The sequence below is a fragment of the Rissa tridactyla genome, chromosome 1 (genome assembly GCF_028500815.1).
Source record: "Rissa tridactyla isolate bRisTri1 chromosome 1, bRisTri1.patW.cur.20221130, whole genome shotgun sequence".
In the NCBI taxonomy this organism is placed as follows: domain Eukaryota; kingdom Metazoa; phylum Chordata; class Aves; order Charadriiformes; family Laridae; genus Rissa; species Rissa tridactyla.
In genome coordinates, this window is record NC_071466.1 from 125,855,742 (window position 1) to 125,873,668 (window position 17,927).

The 17,927-nt window shown below is 39.8% G+C and overlaps 2 protein-coding genes across 5 annotated transcripts in view; one reads left to right on the forward strand and one right to left on the reverse strand.

Moving 5' to 3' along the window:
• The window catches only part of CMSS1 (cms1 ribosomal small subunit homolog), a 242,431-nt gene that overhangs the window by 132,130 nt on the left and 92,374 nt on the right, over positions 1–17,927 (forward strand). Inside the window, exon 2 of one of the 3 annotated variants that reach the window (XM_054207590.1) lies at positions 16,372–16,411. The exons of the other annotated variants lie outside the window; for them this stretch is intronic. Coding sequence (XP_054063565.1) covers positions 16,372–16,411 — 40 coding nt within the window. The remainder of the gene's footprint in view (positions 1–16,371; positions 16,412–17,927) is intronic. 3 annotated transcript variants of the gene reach the window in all.
• The window catches only part of FILIP1L (filamin A interacting protein 1 like), a 209,744-nt gene that overhangs the window by 130,175 nt on the left and 61,642 nt on the right, over positions 1–17,927 (reverse strand). The window lies entirely within an intron of this gene.

Genomic DNA, 17,927 nt, shown 5'->3' on the forward strand with positions numbered 1-17,927 from the left:
TGTCAACACTGTCCAATTACAGCACTGTAATTTAGAGTAATTTATAAATCTGTATCTGTAGTGGATAAGATTTGCGTAAACCACATCCATTAACAATAAAAGGGCTTCCATTAAATAATTAGGTAATAAAAAGATCACACCATCATTAACATGATTGAACTGTCTAAGAAAGGCTATCGCTTTTTTCTATCTGGCTTCTCCTGAGCACTGAGGAGCAGATGTATTGTGTTGGACCAGTGTCCATCTAGCTCTGTATCTCGTCTCCAGCCGTAGCAGTTAGGCACAGAAAGATTACAGGAATGAGGCAAGCGTACAGTCACACTTTATTTTTCTCTTTTTTTGCCGCATCTTGCTGTTTTCAGCAATTCTGCTCAAATTCTATTCTGAAGTCTATTTCCTACTTTGAGTTTTGGAAATTATGCATCATTGTGGCAACATATTCATAGTAATCTGTCTTTTCTTGTAGAACAGTATGACTAAGCACACCCAAGCCTCCCTCATACACATTTTATAATCGCCATCTGTTAGCAGTGTGGTGTGTTATATACTTGCATTTTAGAAGTTTATTTACAGCATGATAAAATAATTGTCCACCACAGCCTAGAAAACTCCAGAAGTGGAGTAATGGTGGGTCCCATTGCTGTGTTTGTCCTTCTATCCATTTTATAGAAGAATTAGTGGTTTTGGAAACTACCAAAAGACCCCTTCCTTAGGGATTTGAAGGGAGATAAGGAAGTCCCTTATAAAATGCAGAAGTCACTGTGCTTCATGTTTTCTTCCCAGAGCTCTGTAGCTGCCTCCTTGCCATGGGTAGGCCTTGCCATGGGATGCCATATGTTGGCATCATGACATGCTTGCAGTGAATGGCTTTTGCATTGATCAGGGGCCATCCAATCCACTTAGTGATCTTTGAGAAAAGCCTTCAATGGCTTTGTTTGAAGTTCTTCTGTGAGCATTGTTCTTTAAGAAGAGCATCATAAAATGGCTCTATTAAAAATGACAAAAGTGGGTAATTAATTGGAAAAATGTATAAGATTTTTAAAAGATTTTTTTAGTAGTTATACTTTATTATGTATGGCTGCTCTTAAATGTTGATGGAACAAGGGAAATCAGAAAAACAAATTTCCCCTGGTTTTCATTGCAGGGCACATGGGTCAAACACCCAGCATGTTGTTCTCGGAAGAAACAGTTTCATTTTTCCTAATGTGGACATGCAGTACTAAAGCTTGCTGTTTTATGACTGAGCAGTACTAAAATGCTGTTTATTGTCAGTCTTTTCACATCTGAATCATGTTATTTCATCCAGATTTTCTTTGAAACCACTGCCAGACGTGCAGTATGGATGAATGCTTGGAGAAACCGATGGGTGTTAGGCACTCTGATGCTTTTAATTGCTTAGACTAATCATGAATTTGACATGTGGAGGGAAAATGCATATTTCCGTTCTCTGTCTATTTAGATTTGAATGAAGAGTATAGATTATTTTTTTTAATTCTTTTTTTTTTTGTTAAAGGAAACGATAATTATGGGAAATATAGTAGGTGTTTGCTTTGCTTATGCTACGCATTTGGAAACAATGCGTGTTGAGTTAGTTTTATGCAGCGCCTTTGTAATCAATGAACGCATTTCTTCCTTTGTTTTCTGTGAGTCTTTCATGTGGAGGCAGGTGAGGAGCATAAACAAGGATAACAAAGTGTCTATACCCTTCCTTTACACTTCCTAATCCCATTTTCTTAGTTTTTATTGGCTTGTTTGCTTGGTTTAAAGCATGGGAGTGAAAAGGAGAAGTGATCCTGTAATAATATAAGTAATCTCAGGTGGTTCCTTTAGTAGACTCTTGGAAAAACCTGAGTACCCCTACTTTGTGTAGATGTTAAAGACAAAATTGTGACTTGTATCTTTGCTTCTTATTTCCTGCACAGTGACCAATCATATTGTCATTTTTTTCCACCACATGCTTGTCTTTGTTAGCGTTATTCATAGCCATAATTAATTACTGTCAGTAACACTGGCCAGTGTATACTATAAAACAGGATTTGCTTTTATCAATAAATTGTCATATGCTTACAGCTTGAGCCTCCATCTGCGTTAAAGTTCTTGTTGTTCCTACTGCTGTGTCTTTGCACTCGGAACCGATAAGTTGCTGAAGAAGCTAATGCAGTCTCTGCTGCTGCCTTCTCCATGGGGAGCAGTCATTTGGGTGGAACGAGCATTTTGCTGGGAAACAGAGTGGCTTTTGGTTTCTTTGCACCTTCATCCAAATTTTATCAACCAGCCCGAGCAGGAGGAGAAAAAAATATTTGCTGGGCTCCTTTCAGATGGTGACACCCTCTTTTCCTGCAAACAAACACCAACATATCTTGACTCCTCATGTGCAAATCAAAGGCAAGGGCTTCTCATTCCATCGGTCAAATAAAGGGTTTGTGTGTTCTTCGTTGCATCCTGACCTGACACAGGTTGTTTTTCCCTTCTGCATCTCACCCCTTTATGAAAAGTGTTTCTTTTCCTTTCGTCCCTTACTTGACAAAAGTGACTGAAACATGAAGAAGGGCTTTGGTACCTGTAAATTGGGCTTTTAGCTATAGCAATTAAATCCAGTAGTAGATACTGTCTCTTTGCAAGAACCTTATGGTACCTGTATTTTGTGAAGTATTTCAACAGCTTTCGTATGATCCTGTGTGTATGAACTTCTGATTTATTTTTCTTGTTTCTAGACCTAGTCTTTATCAATTATAAGTAATGAAAAAATACCGAAGAAACAGGAGTTTCATTTCTGTTTGGAACATATGTGCCCAGTCATGATTGCAAAGGTTCTTTTTTGCGTTCTTTTCTTTTTTTTAAAACTCATGGCTAGAACACAGCATATGCTGTAATACTTTCCATTTGCAGAGCCCTCCGTTTGATGATTGCAAGCTGCTCTGTAAACATTTCTTGGTCTGGCAATCATTTTTCAGATCTGGAGCCTTCTCCGTTTTTGGTGGGAATGTGGCTAAGTGATTTGCTCAGGGTCACCCAGTGTATCAGCTGGAGCACAGTGGTAACATGGACCTGTACGTTTTTTGGTGTCTTGATTGTATTTTTCTCTGCATTATATAGAATAGTGTAGTGCAACATACCTAGACAATGACTAGAAAAATTCTTTAGGCTGAAAGTAAAAAAGTATAGAGAATAACTTGAGAGAGTTTGGAATAATTAATTATTAGTTCCTTATACATTTTAAAAATAATGATCATCAAGAATAATAAATGAACTGGGCTACGCTAACAGTCTTACAAAGATATTTCCTTTGGGGCTTTTTTTAGATCATACGCAGGTACTATATATTGCTGATGTGTAACCTTTGAGGTTAGGAGACAGTTTGACAACTCGCCCTTTCCCTACTTATTTTTCTTTCTTGATAATGCTAGGAGTATATTAGTAGGAACATGTTCTTCCCTGTGTTGCCCAAACCCTTGTGTCAGTGTCAGGCCATTGTTTGGCCCAACTACTTGTCTCTTTGGGCTGGGTCCCACTGAGGATCTCAGGCTGTGTGTCCCCCTTTCCTTCCCGGGAGAGGGGTGTCCCTTCCTCTCCCACCAGTCCATGAACGTCTATTGTTAGTGGCCTTGATGCAAAGGAGGGTTGATGAGGATGAAAATTAAGTCAACATAAATTTATTTTACAGAAATTAGAGTGCTTTCTGACATGTTTCTGGTGTTGGTTTCCAATAGTTTCAGCTGTAATCTTTTCACAGATTGTTACACAAGTTAAATCAGGTACACTTACATATAATCATAACACTGGGAAGAGGAACGCATTTCCATCTGTCCTCTTCCCTGTGCCCAAACCCTTCTCATTTTTAGTGTCAGGATCTTCTGGCCCAGGTACTTTTCTCCTTCTGTATGTAAATACAGACCTCAGATATTTTATTGATTGTGTTGATAGGGTATTCCCCTAGACATGCAACACTATTTCTGAGGTTGGTGGAAGTATTATAAATGTTACCTCACACAATCAATTGGAAAATACTCCTAGCGTGTAAAAACGAGGCTGTTCTGATATTTGCTGAATTATCCCCTAAGAGGAGATTGAGGAGAGTATTTATTTCCTGTTCCATTTGCATAACCCGTTACCGAGTTTAGCATGTTACATTTATTGAGCTTTTCAGTTTCTAAGGACAGATGTGGCGCTTGACAGGCTTACAGATGATATATTGAGGTTTCTCCCGTAAGTAAACTATGTATGGTTGCAGTTAATAACACTAGTATTCAGTAAGGAGGAGAGCAGACATGATAGTGGTTTGGAAGGCAGCTGGGGTAACATCTGGGAACAGCTGATGGAAGCTTCCCTAGCAGCTCAAGTAACTACATGGATGCTAAATGTTTTTTCCCCATATTCTGCCCAACTTTGTTTATTATGTTTATATGTTCTTCACTAGAATGGGCACCCCCATCCCCCAGTATATGATTTACGTTCGAATCAATGAAAGCTTGCCTATGAAGCTGAGGAGAATGCTTTCGAGAGTTTGGAAATGCTTTACTTAAAATTGCATCAGTCAGTGTAATAAGAAAGCTTTTGGCCATTTGTCTCCTGCATCCACTAATGATGCTATGTAAGGGAGCCTGTACTACCTTGTATTAAAATCCTCTGTCTTTCACATTAGGTCACAGATGTTATTTTACTAACCTAGAGCCATCTCTGAGCCATTAATGTATGTAGAAGCAGTTTCAGCTTGGCTGTTACCTGTTCTCAGAGAGTTTGAGCCGTTTTTTGGTTTGTTTTTTTTTCATAGACCTTCTCTACATGGAAATTTGAAGATTTATTTTTTTTTCCCCACATAAGAATGGGTTTTGCCAGCTGTTAGCTTGATTGCTGAGACTAGAAAAGTAAAAAACAAATTAATTGACTGTCTTCCTTCCCCTCCGCCCCCCACCAAAATGCTGTCTTTTTTTTTGGGGGGGGGGGGGGGGAACTCAGCTTCATTAAGGTTATGACAAGAGCTGGGAATGTAATTACACATTGATTATTTAATTATATTTTTTTTTTCAGTAGCATCTTATCACAAGTATTTTTGGAAACCTTATCAGTCAGTCATCACACATGTACAAGCCGCATTAACTCATTCTATCATCACAGCAGAACGAGGACAGACATTCCTACGAGTTTCAGAGCAGCGGCAAGGCTGCCTGGGGTGCCAGCAGCACAGTCACGCGTCCCAGCCTACATGGTCAGAGCTACTTTACTGTTGGGCGCACAGTTTCCATTCAGAGTGCTATGTTGATGGGGAAGCACAGCAACTCTCTTCAAAATTCCAAACTTGCTGCGTTCTTCATGGTTTAAATTGGCCATTTAAGTTGGTCAGTGTCTAAGGAAGCCTGTGAAGATACTGGGTGCTGCCCTGTGGTTAGAGCAGCAGTGGAGCTCATTTCCAAATACTCCTGTCTCCTTTGGTTGGCCTGAATGAAAGCTGGTTGGTGGTGCAAGCTAAACATGGACGGGAGACAGTGAAATGCCCTCCGGCATGGCCATGAAGAATTACCAGCGATCATAGTGATGTTCTCATTTGAGAAATCTCATCTAGAGTTTTTTCAAGAATGCATAATTTGAAGTCACGTTGTCATGTCCCTTGGCTATCCCACTTAATGTTTGGAAGATAGACATGAATGTCAATTAATTTTAAAGAGGCTTAACCTTCGTGAGTCGTGAATGTGCCACTTCTCAGATTTAGCTTACCATGGTGGAGTCACCATCCCTGGAGGTATTTAAAAGATGGGTAGACATAGCACTTAGAGATATGGTTTAGTGATGGTTTTTGTCAGAGTTAGGTTAATGGTTGGACCAGATGATCTGAAAGGTCCCTTCTAACCTGGGCAATTCTATGATGATTGTAATTGGCTGATTTCAGTTACTGGTTAGAGGCTCCAGCAGGTGCTAGGGGCACCTATTTCTGAGCACTGCAGGGTTTTCCTGCCAGTTGAATACAGACTGAGGGAATTGAGGAGTTTCTCTTCTATTTATTAAGTGACAATTTAGGTAAATTGGAGTAGTTCGCAAATGTGAACGGTGATTTGATTCTTGCTATAACCATCCATCCAACTTTTCTTGTGGGACTGAAGCAGTGCAAGATTCCAAGCTCTTCGTCATGTGTTTTGAACTTAGTATATCTGAGAAATTCAGGCTACCATGTACTTTGCACATTGCCCCCAAGTGGAGGAAGGATAGGGAGCTGAAAAGTCCTTCATATTGCTGGTTACAATCTGAAAAGTGTTATGCTACCCTATGCAATAATTCTACCTCACAGGTTACTTGTTTGGTGCTTTTGGTTTCTTTCTATTCTCTTCCGGTTTACATTTTCCTACTTTTTTTTTTTTCTGACTACTAATTGCGGTATGTTTTTGAAACGGTGATATGGGGAGCTACTAATTAAAAGGAAAAAACTGAGTTTTAATATGTGCCAAGTTTCACTTGCCAACAGCTTTGGCCACATGACCAATTTTGGGAGGGGAAAGAAGGAAGCAGCCCCTTCCCTCCATGAAGTCTTAATTATGATAAATGAGTTGCTGTATTATTAGGAACATACCCTAATGGCCATACAGCTAAATATTTACTTGAGAGTTTATTTCGTACAGCTTGCTTTCTTTTTAAGCTATAGATTTCTTCGTTGCATCCTCTATTCAACTGTTTGGTCTTCCTAAATTCATAATCTCGGTGTCTGTGATGTTAAAGAAACCAGAGTGTGAGGTCAAAATTTCCATTACATAGCCAGAGAGGAATTTCAAGGAACAATGCCAAAATCACTTAAAAAAATAAATTTACAGGAAAGATGACTCATCAATCAACAATTGCAGTTCTAGAAAACAGAATTAGTTGTATATGTTCTGGGTACAGAGAGAGACAAAATGCACCCGGCCTGACAGGCAGGGGTAAATCAGGGTGATTGCTTGTTTGTTTGTTTCCAGAGATTTTTACCTTGACCTCTGCTTCTTTTTTCACCCTAAAAGGAGGACCCTAAATAGTCCACAGCTTCACGTTGCAGGAATCCTTGCCTTCTCAGAGCTACCACTGTCTAGCAAACAGAAAAAAGATTTTTCTGGCTTGTGGTGGCTTGCGCTAATTAGCCAAGCAACTGAAGGACAAGGGGAACAGTCTCTTCCTGTACTTAAACTTCTCTTGTAACAGTAAGAAATCTAACTGTGAGGCCACCCGAGAGACCAAAATACAGCATTTTGTAGTTGATGGAGGTGACAGACTTCTGCTTTAGTATGCGGTAACACGAGCATGAAAAAGACGTGATAAAGGGCAGTTTCCTTCCTTCTTAAATACTGAATAAACAGCACGCGGGAGTGAAGGCCCTTCTGAAAGGGAAGTCTGTTGAGCTATGGCAGTGTCTCTGGGGGAATGGGGCAGGCCTGCTGCTTGTGACATTTTGTGTCACGCCAGCCCTTCAGTGGGGAAGGCACATCTCTTTCTCCCTTGAGCTGCATGGTCTTTGTGCTGTGTTAACCTTACATGTTAAGAAAGTAATGAGTGCTGGGATTTTAGGGAGATGAATCTGCCACATCCTGTGTTGGGTTTTTTTTGGTTTTGTTTGTTTTTTTTTTTTTGTAACCCTGTTTGCTTTCTCATCTTAACAGGGGGAAGGGAAGGGAATGGTGTAACCACTCACTGTACCTCTCACAGATGGTAGACTGGGCAGTTTGCGTGTCTGGATGTCTCTCCCGGGCACTAGACATCATGGTTCTGTAAAGCTTTTGCTGCTCATGAGAAACCGCAGCAGAATAGCATGCCGACTAAAGGTGACTTCTGACTGTATCGCTCTTTGGCTTAAAATTAATTTAGTCAATACTGTAATTATTTGTAAGTAGGAAGCATGCTCTTGTACCCTCCAAGTCTATATGTTGTTTTTATGCATTTCCCTTTGCTACCCATTCTTTCCTGGAATAATAGTGCAGCAACAGTGGGATATGAGCAACCTTACAGTACATAGTTTCTGAAAGTGGATGGGAACTGCAAGCAAACCCTGTCTGCCATATGTGTTTTACTGCATTTAAACTTGATGCTTCTCTGCATTAGAATTCTGAAGATGTTATAGCATATTTTGAGCTCACTTCACTTACTGAAGCAGATAACGTTTACAAGTGTGTGCAGGCAGTTCTTTCTAGACCCCAAGCCTGGCAAAGGCATGGGGACATTCTCTCTCCCAGCGTTGATGAGGGAGAGTGCTACAGGTAGAGGGTTGCACTGCTCAGACTCAGTAATTGTGAAAATACTTGTGAGAAACAGCTGAGACTCTTCTGGGTAGGGAAACGGTCATTGAACTGTTCCCTGGTTCCCACCGTTGCTGTCAGAAGCGTCTGCAGCAGGGCACTGTGGGGCTCAGTGAGGGCAGGTCTGTGCCATCTGCTGATGCTGGAGGCCCTTCTGCAGGGCAGGGTTCAGTGCATCTCAGCAAACGTCTCATTTTAGGTGAATGTGAATGGAGGCAGCAGTGATGTGGTTGAAGAGTCCTGTTGAGGGTTAAATGAGAGTGCTGAAGAAAGCAATGCATTCCTTCCTCCGATTCCCTTTTGCTTAGGTTTTGTCCCTTCACAGCTTGGATTTCTGCTTTTTTATGTAAGTGCTAGTGCCGAGAATTGGGTCATGGATGACGGATTTGAGTGATGGCCACAATACTTGCAGCTTTCAGAACACAATATGAGGCCCATCTCTTGACTTAGCCTCGCCCTCAAGGGTGATAAGGAAACAAAACCAAAACAGTTTCTCCCACTCTTCCTCAAGAAGTATTCCCTTTTATCCTTAGAGGTTGGAGAGCCTAGCAACTATCTGACTGTTTTATTTTCCTTAAGATGCTGTGATACCATGGTGATGAGTTATTAATAAAACTCCAGGCAGATGGAGAGAGCTTTTAACTGAGTAACTTCTTGGTTTGGGTTTTTTTTTTTCTTTCCATGCATCAGAGAATAACCATATATGAACAAATGTCATGATTTGGTTTGTGGGGCAGAGTAGCTGAGCATTTAGCACAAAAATACAACTTAATCTGCAAATAAATCAGAGCAGACTTTTTGCTTAAATGTCAAAATACTACCATGTTTATGGAAGAGCAAATAATTGTAAAGCATTGCATGCATTATTTTAAATATATGAACATGATGGATTAGATCTGAGATTTTTTTTCTGATTTGTTGCATTTCTGAAGGTATTATAAGTGCAGTAACAGAGTTTCCCATACAGCGCAGTGCTCTGCTTCAATAGTACTGACTCAAAATTCTGTAAATCTTTGTACTAATGTACAGTAATCTGTATAACAGTGACACTAATTCCCTCTTCTAATATGGATGTTGAATTAAAAAAATCTGTGAAAGTTAGCTTTAAAGCAGCTTTTGGGATTTATTAATTTGTAAATCCTACATCGGTCATCCACGCTAATCAGAATGCCTTTGTAACAACAGAGCAAAGGGGTAGTCACGTTTAGGAAAAGCAGTGAAGCCTTAGGGGTTTTGCCTTTTTTTTTTTTTTTTCTTTGTAAAAATGTGAATGGCATTAATTGCATAACACAAGCAGCAAGAAGTTGGTTACAAATGGTGTAAAATCGTTATGTTGTTCCTACCCAAATGATGCATAGTGACTCTCTTGTCCGATTGTAGCATACTGCAGTCAGTTTACAGTGTGCTTAAGCTGCTGTTAAAGGTTTGGGGTGATAATGTCTTACGTGGTAACATTACAAGCTTCCTGAAGCTCTCATTTATCGGCTGCTCAGTTGCTGGTGGAAAAAAAGCAGACATCTCCACAAATGTTGAAAGCTGGACAGACAATTTCTTTTTAATATTTGACTTATTAATTTCAGATGATTGTAGCTATTGAAAGAATAGGCCCTTAGAAGTCTCCCAATGCCTTGACTTCCAAAAAAAGTTTGTTTCCCGTTTCGTGGCCTTGAGCAGGAGTTGAACCACGCTCTAAAACCCCCGAGTAAACAGATAAGACAAACCATGACATGCATTTGTGATGTCTGCCTGTAACACCCAGTGACACAGATAATGTTACGTCCCCTTATGCTTTACACATGTTGTGAGAGGGATTGTCTGTGGCTAATATTTTCTTTGAATAAAGTGCAGCCCTGGTTGGAAGTCTGTAGCTCATGTGTTGGGGGGGTTCCAGGTAATCAGTATGGGGACAGCATCTAGGTCATATTGGGCTCCTCAATCCCATTGAAATTTCATGGGATTAAATTTGTAACTCACGTAGGAAATTCTGAAAACATCATCCATGATACATAACCTTATTTTCTTCCTTTCCTCTTTACTCTCCAGTATGATAATCCACGTCCTTTAAATGGAACCCATTTTCTCTATAATCTGAAAATTGCCTTAAAAATACTCCAGAAAGATCAAAGCACACTGAAGAACTGAGAGCAAAATTTACATGACCTCTTAACTGAGGTATTTGTAAAATATAGGTGAAGTGCCGAGAACTGTTGTGACATTTTATTCCATATGAGGATGTAAGTGATTTTGTGAAGCATTCCAGCAGAGTGAAACAACCAACAGTCTTTCGTCTGTGTGCGTGAGGTACTTTTACTTCCCTCCCCCCCCACAAGAATGCTTCTTCCAAGTGGATTTTTTTTATTGTCATTTTGGGTTGGTTTTTTGGTTTGGGTTTTTCTTTTTTTTTTTTTTTTAAATTTGTTTTTTTAGCAAACAAACAAAGAAGAAAAACAAGATGCTCCATCTGAAAAATGCACTATTATTCTCCAAAGTGGCCTTTTTAGTAGAAAGAGGTAGGAAAAGGGACATTCTTGATGAAGCAATGGTTAGGGAAGCTGGAGGAAGAAGTATGTATGTGCATGAAAATGTTTTGCTTTCCTTTGGAACAATGGTGCTTTTATGCTTTTGATGTTTCACCAACTCACAGGATAAAATGTTTCTGACTTAGTAAACTATCTCCCTTTGAAGAAACTTTACCTATAAGAAAACTTTTGGCTAGGTTTAACATCAGCTGTGGCCTTGCTGCGTTTGGGTATGGCTGCATTGTGGTAAAGAAATAGGAATGAGCTATTAAAAGGCGGCATTTTCTTGTCTCTGTTTTAGGTTGGAGTTCTTGTAGGTTGGGCTGGGCTCTGTCCCCCATGCATGGCCTTCTGCGGGTTTGTGTTGTGTTGCGACTCCTCTGTCCCCGTTCTATTGTCGAGAACCACACTGGCATGTTATTTTATCATAGGAAAAGGGAAAACATTTCTCTCAGCAGCCATCTAAGTGTGCTTGTGTTTGTTTAGGAATATACAAGAGGGCTCTGTTTCTACTGATTATTGTTTTTATTTGTGCAGCGCTTAGGGGCTTCACTTCTGAGCCTTGATGCTAAACAAGGTGCTTTATACAAACAGCAGAAAGATTATTTCTTCTTTAGAGAGCCCGATTCCATAGTGCAGTGCAAAGATGTGCAGAAATACCTCCCCTAGTTTTGCATGCCTTTACCCAGACACTGGAAATGTAAGCGTGCTAGTGTTGCATGTCATGCTTGTGTGTTGCATTTGTGTAGACGTGCTACAAACTGATGCCCGATTCAGGGCTTTACAGTGCTGTGTTGGGCTGTGCAAATACCCTCAGAGAGAGGACAGTGGAGTACAAGAGATGACAGAAAGATGCAGATATGTGCAGTGGAATAGAAAGGAGCAGCAGGAGGTAAAACAAACTTGGGTTAGGGTTGTGGCAGTGGCGTTTCCTATAGATTTAGCATAGGATTTTTCTTCCCTTGAAGTGTAATGCCTTTAGGAGGAACCATAAACTTGGCAAACCAGGGAGTAAAGAATGATTTGAGGTCAGGCATCATACCCAAGAATCAAAGGACTGAGCTGAGCAGCGTGTGGCTGAGGAGTTCTTCCCATTACATGCTAATGATGTGAATTTCATGTACAGGTAGAGGCAGACACCCTCTGGAAAAACAGTTTGTGATAGGAGTTGGAATATTTTTTTTCCTACAACTCATTATTTCTCCAGTTTACGAGTTACTTCACCATATTTGGGATCCTGGACGCTTATTGCCTGATAAGGAGAAGTTGTTACTATTTATAATTTGGGGTTTTATTGCTCAGACTGCTGTGATGTCTAAGTGCTTCTGTAAGAAGGAATATAACATGGAAGATAATACAAACTGTAAAACTAATGAGGGAATTGCAGTACAGATGGCATTGTGTGTCTGCTTTACAGACTGTATTTTACACTGTTGACTTTAAATTTCTATTCAAGGAACCAGAAAACCATTGAATGTGCGGTAGGAAGTGGCTTACTAAAGGTGTCCTCTAGAACAGACTATAATGCTAACGAAGTTTCAGCACTAGTGCAAATGCACAAATCAACTTTTAAGGTAATCATGGAAGCAGTACATTCATTGGTTTGATGGAACATTAGGCAGCTTTCTTAAAGGTGTAGTATGAACTGTACTAGACTGATGTTAATTGCATGTAGGATAGGGTGGGTGTACTTTTGTCTTCTAGCCATCTCCTCCGTCACTGACTGCGAAGTTTGTAAAAGCTGCATGATTCCTTCTCCTAGGGCTGTTGATTTCTTTTACAAAGAGCAGAAGCTGTACTACCTTCATCTCTTATGTTGTACTGGCAGACAGCGAATTCCAGATTCAAACCTTTCTTTAATTTTCGCCGATATGACATAAACGGACATTGCACATAAAAGAGCGAGCCATTGCATATGGCTCCTGGTACAAAGAGTATTACAGTAACAGAAATGCCCTGGTCATAAATTTATGTGAATGGTAACCATGTGTCTCTGAATGCCTCCTGTTTCTCATTCGAGTTAAATGTTACTCTATCAATACTTGCCAGATATCTTGCACTCTCGTGTCTCCACAATATTTTTAAGCCTTTTGATGCCTCGCAGTTTTTGAAGTAGTCATATTATTTTTAAGTTCCTTAAATTAGGTCATAACAAAAATATTTCTATTTATCTAATCCATTTCCCTGTGTTCAAACTGCTTGGTGTACTGGAGCATGTAATAAAGTAGAGAGATTTAAATGGCTTACTTGACTATGAGAAGAAAATGTTATGAAAATCGCAAGTTTCCTTTTAAAACTGAGGCCTTTTCAACAGACTGCAGTGCGATGGGAGTGGCTGTGAATGATTAAACTTCCTTGCAGGGGGTAAGATTTGTAGCATACAGAGCTAGTGAGTCACTATTTCCAATTTTTGACCAAAAAAAAAAAGAAAAGAAGGGAAAAAGAATTTCTATAGCTGGTGACTACTGTGCGTCTTGAGTAAAGTAAGTGTTGTGGTCTCATATCAGTTTTCGAGTTGCTTTTGTCAACTTAGGTTGGAATCATGAAACCATCCCGTTGTCAGTGCTCACAGAGAGAATACAGGGGTTGTGCAGGTTTTTTTATACAGGGGTTGTGCAGGTTTTTTTATACAGGGGTTGTGCAGGTTTTTTTATACAGGGGTTGTGCAGGTTTTTTTAATCTCACAGATCGTCGTCTCTTGTTCTTCTCACTTCCTCTTGGCCATAAACGCGAGTACAACTCCCCTAGTGCTTGTCACTGTCGTCTTGTACATGGTGAGCATCCTGCTCAAGTGTGTGAGAGCAAACGGTAGTTCCCTCATCACTTTTGCTCGAGGCTCTGGTCCTGCTGAGGGCAGACGATATTCACAGCTCAGAATCCAGTCAAAACTTTTGAGATGCTGTTTGGTCCTGGAGAGACTCTCCATTTAACGTCACCCATGCCCTGCCTGTCTAGCTAACAACTTTTCATCCCAGATATGTTCTTCTGAGTTATCTTTCAAGTTGGATTTACTCAAGTCAATGGGTAGATGGGAGCCTAGAGCTCCAAAGTAAAGATCTTGTTAGGAGGCAGTGAGCTGATGAAGCATTTTGTCTGGATCCTGCTTATTTCAGAATAAGCAGTGCTTTCTCAAACAAAGCGTGACTATACTCAATATCTATTAAAAGCACCCACTAGGTTGGTTTGGTTTTTTTGGGTTTTTTTTTTTTTTAAAAAAGAGGTCTACTGGAATCACATAATCTTCTGAAATGTCTCAAAACTATTCAGATGCTGGCAGCCAGCATAAAGCCTTTGCCTGATCCTAATCTCCAGAATGCAACAGGCATCATTGCCTGGCTATTTTCAATCAGTTCTGTGTACTGCACATCTAAAACTAGAATAAAACTATCACAGCTCTGCTTTGATTTCCAACCTCAACTGCTGCAACAGCCCTGTCCTCCTATGTTTTTTTTTGCCCCCTTCAGATATTTATAACAAAATTAGGCACTTCAACCTTAGGGTTTTTTTTAAGGTTGCAATATTATTCTGCGGTAGAAGCCTGCCATTTTTTGTTGGTAGGCATTTGTCTCCTATCTTTCCTTTTACTTAAATAAGCATCTGTTTCAATAGCATATTTATTCATATTCATAATTCCCATATACTACCTGTCAAGTTTTCAGAACAAACCTGAATGTGTTCTGGAAGATTTTTTTGGGATTTAATCGCAGAGTTGGTGATCTCCCATGGGCTATACAGCTCAGTATTGCTTTGTGGTCCTTTGTCACGTTCTTTATTTTTTTCTGCTTTGCTTTTCTCCTCCAAATTCCAAACTTTGCCAGTCTTTACTCCTATTTGTACTTTAATTACTTGGTGATGGGTTGTCACTCGTAGCTGTTGTCCTATGGTAGTTCTTACCCTCTAAGTTAGGAGCAAGCTGACTCCCCTGACACTGCTGGTGAACTACAGATTTTTTTTCTCTCTCTCTCCAAAAAAAAAAAAAAAAAAAGAAAAAAAAAAAAAGAAAAGGATTTAAATATGACCTATGGCCTCTACAACTTCCTTCTAGAGAACAAGCAAAGGTTACAATAGTTGAGCTGTCATTTGTGCCAGAAGCAGAATACCTAGTCCTTTAATTTTGTGTCATTTGCTCTGGCACGTAATAGGTGAAAGTACCTCTTTAGTATGTGGGTAGAAAGAGAAGAGGAGGAAAGTCTGTTACAATTTTTTTTATTTTTAAGGAAAATCAGGAAAAAGTGCTTGAACACAGAGGAAAAATACAAGAGTCCATGAGCAAAACTTCCAGCTTACGTTAGACAGCTCAGTGGAACTGGGCACTAAAGCACAGAAAGGGTGAGTGAACGTACAGTGATTGAGAGATTTTGAGGCAAGCAGGGGAATTTTATGTGGTGATATAATGCATACTAATAATGCATATGAGATATATGTATATATATGATCACCTAAGGTACATTAAGTAAATTTTTAAAAAATTGAAGTCTACTATGCAGTTGTGTAAGACAGAATAGCATGCGGTTGGAAGCTCCCTTCTCTAGGATCTTTCTTAACTCTCCCTGTCCTGCCCTCACACCATCAGTGGTTGGCAAGAACGGAGAGGGAGAGATAGAGCAGTGTCTTTGGTGGACAGGGTTTCCAAAAGCTGAATTTGGAGCACTACATGGAGGCAAAGTCAGTTGGCTTGTTCACATTATCCTTCTGCACTACCACTACCCTTGTGTTTCTCTAAAAAGATTTTTTTGTTGGATTTAGGTGAAGATTTGGTCTCACCTATTTTCTAATCCCTCTGCAAGCTTTTAATATAAGCCCACAATATCAAGACATTCTAGGATTGATGTTTTGTTTACCTGGTTCGGATTAGACTTCTTGCATCACTTAAATAGGTTTTTATGGTTTTCTTTCTATAACTGCGTTTGAGTGCTTTTAAAAAAATATATTTTTTTATTGGACGTAATATTTGAGGCAATATATTGGCTAATTGTTTAAATGTGCATTTAGACAATTGCTAAAATGAACGCTATTTGTGTTATGTAATATTATAAACCACACATGCACTACAGTCTCTTCTCTAATTAAGAAACAATTAAAATTACAGAAAGTCCACTTCTTGACACCAAATTTTAATTACTTTATGCTTGAGTTGCAGCAAGCTATCAGGACATTTTAAACCCTTTTAAAGCTACTATGAATGCCTGCATAGGAGTTGCAAACATATATTCTTTCAGTCTAATTCATTATGGAATTAAACTGCAAGGACTGCTCCTAAATTCAGTTGCTGCGTTTCTAACATGACTGTGATGTGTAGTCTTCACAAGGTAGAAGATTGCAGAAGTTCATTGGCACTTTTTCAGCCCCCGTAACAGAAAAGCATTGAATGTCTGTCTTATGTAATTGAATAGCTCTCTAAAATATTTAGGCTTGGAGTCTCAATTTGTCAGAAAGTAAGACTCACCAATATGCTTCATATTTGACCATGCATCACATCATCCACAGTATAAATTAGCTGTTTTTTGGTTCACTTCAGTTCAACAGTTTAATTAAATGGTAAAACACAAATAGCTACAGGCCCAAATAATTCTCTCTGTGGACTGCTGATGTTTTTTCCTTTTTAGATGATGGAAACTGCCTACAGTGTTGAGACAATGAAAGAATGTAAGACTTCATGTACAAAAGTCACTGAAGAAATACTGGAGTGCACCCTCAGGCCGGTTATTTCATTCCCTCCCTTTCTTCCTCGCAGAACACATGTATCTCAGGCCATGGTCTGAGCATCTATTGAACTATTGCTTACATTCTCATATAGGTTTTTGCTCTTTTGTTTAAGATGCATAGGTTGGACAGGAGTTGTATTACACTGTCCAGTTGGGGATGAAATTGAGGTCACAGTTCAGCCTTCTACCACCTCTGTGACGCTGCCCATTTGGGGTCATGATTCATCCTTCCATCAGTTCTGTCTTCCAGTAGCTCTGAGGATGTCTATGTAATCGCTTAGGGCATGGGCACGGTGTTTATTAACATGTTCATGCATGTTGTTCATGCACAAAAGCCCGTGCAGAACCACAGGCAGCCTGACTGATCAATTCTCCCTGGGCTTCCACGGCACAAATCACATCTGTATCATGTGGGGGTCTCCTGTCTACTTCTAATACTCTTTTCTTTTAAAATCTCTGACTGGATTTGATCTCTTCTCAGTCATGAGGGTAGGTAAATAGAGATTGGATTTACCTAAACTACAAGCACAGCAAAAATCAGTACTAGCTGACCACATTGTTTTGCTTTGTAGCGCAGATGGGATGCAAACTGCATTTTATACGCAGGCATAATTTACCCAGGTGCCAAGTTCCATATACTCAGTTCCTGCCCTTATTAAAGCACTTGGACGTGGTAGGACATTAATCAGGGGCTTCATATAAATATGTGTATTTCATGCCCTTGTTGGAGTTGACATCCATCCTGAATTTGTCAAACGTTTTACTGTTGCGTAAAGATTTGGTCTTGTACTTGAGCTGAAACTGGTTGTTTTGAGACGGGCTCCCAATTGTATGGCTTTCCATGCCACCAAACGCATCAACTCACGTAGCCATGACGTAGTTGCTTGGAGAAGGACTGAGTGGACAGAACAAACAAGTGACTTTTGGACTGAAGTACAGAAGTTTTTATGGTATTAATTTGACTTTAAAACATAATCCTGTTTTAATGCCTGGGTGTATATATAATTTTTACCCTAGGAAAAAGAGAGGTTGCAGAAACTATGACAAGGATTTTAGGTTGCAGGCTTGAGGTCTAATTTGTTCCTGACTGACAGATGAGAAAATCAGTGAATGATTTTGTAGCTCAGGGTTGCTGTGTCCCTTGTTTGCAGCAACTCCAGAATCCTTTGCAGCCAAAACTTTTTTTTGGTCCTTGCACGTGCAGAGTTCAGATACGTAGACCCCTGTTTAAAGCTTATCCTTGGTGTTTGAAGTTGTCCAACTTCACAGACTGAATCAGAGATGCAGTTTTCTGATTCTGCCCAACAGGGGGCTGTTTCTGCTTTCAAAAAAATTCTCATAGGGATGAAAGGGTCTTGTTCATCCCCCGCAGCATTAAGTTCCCCGTACTCTCACACTATGTTTTTACCACTGTGAGAGAGTCACTGTTGGCAGATGAGGATTACTAGCAAGGCTGA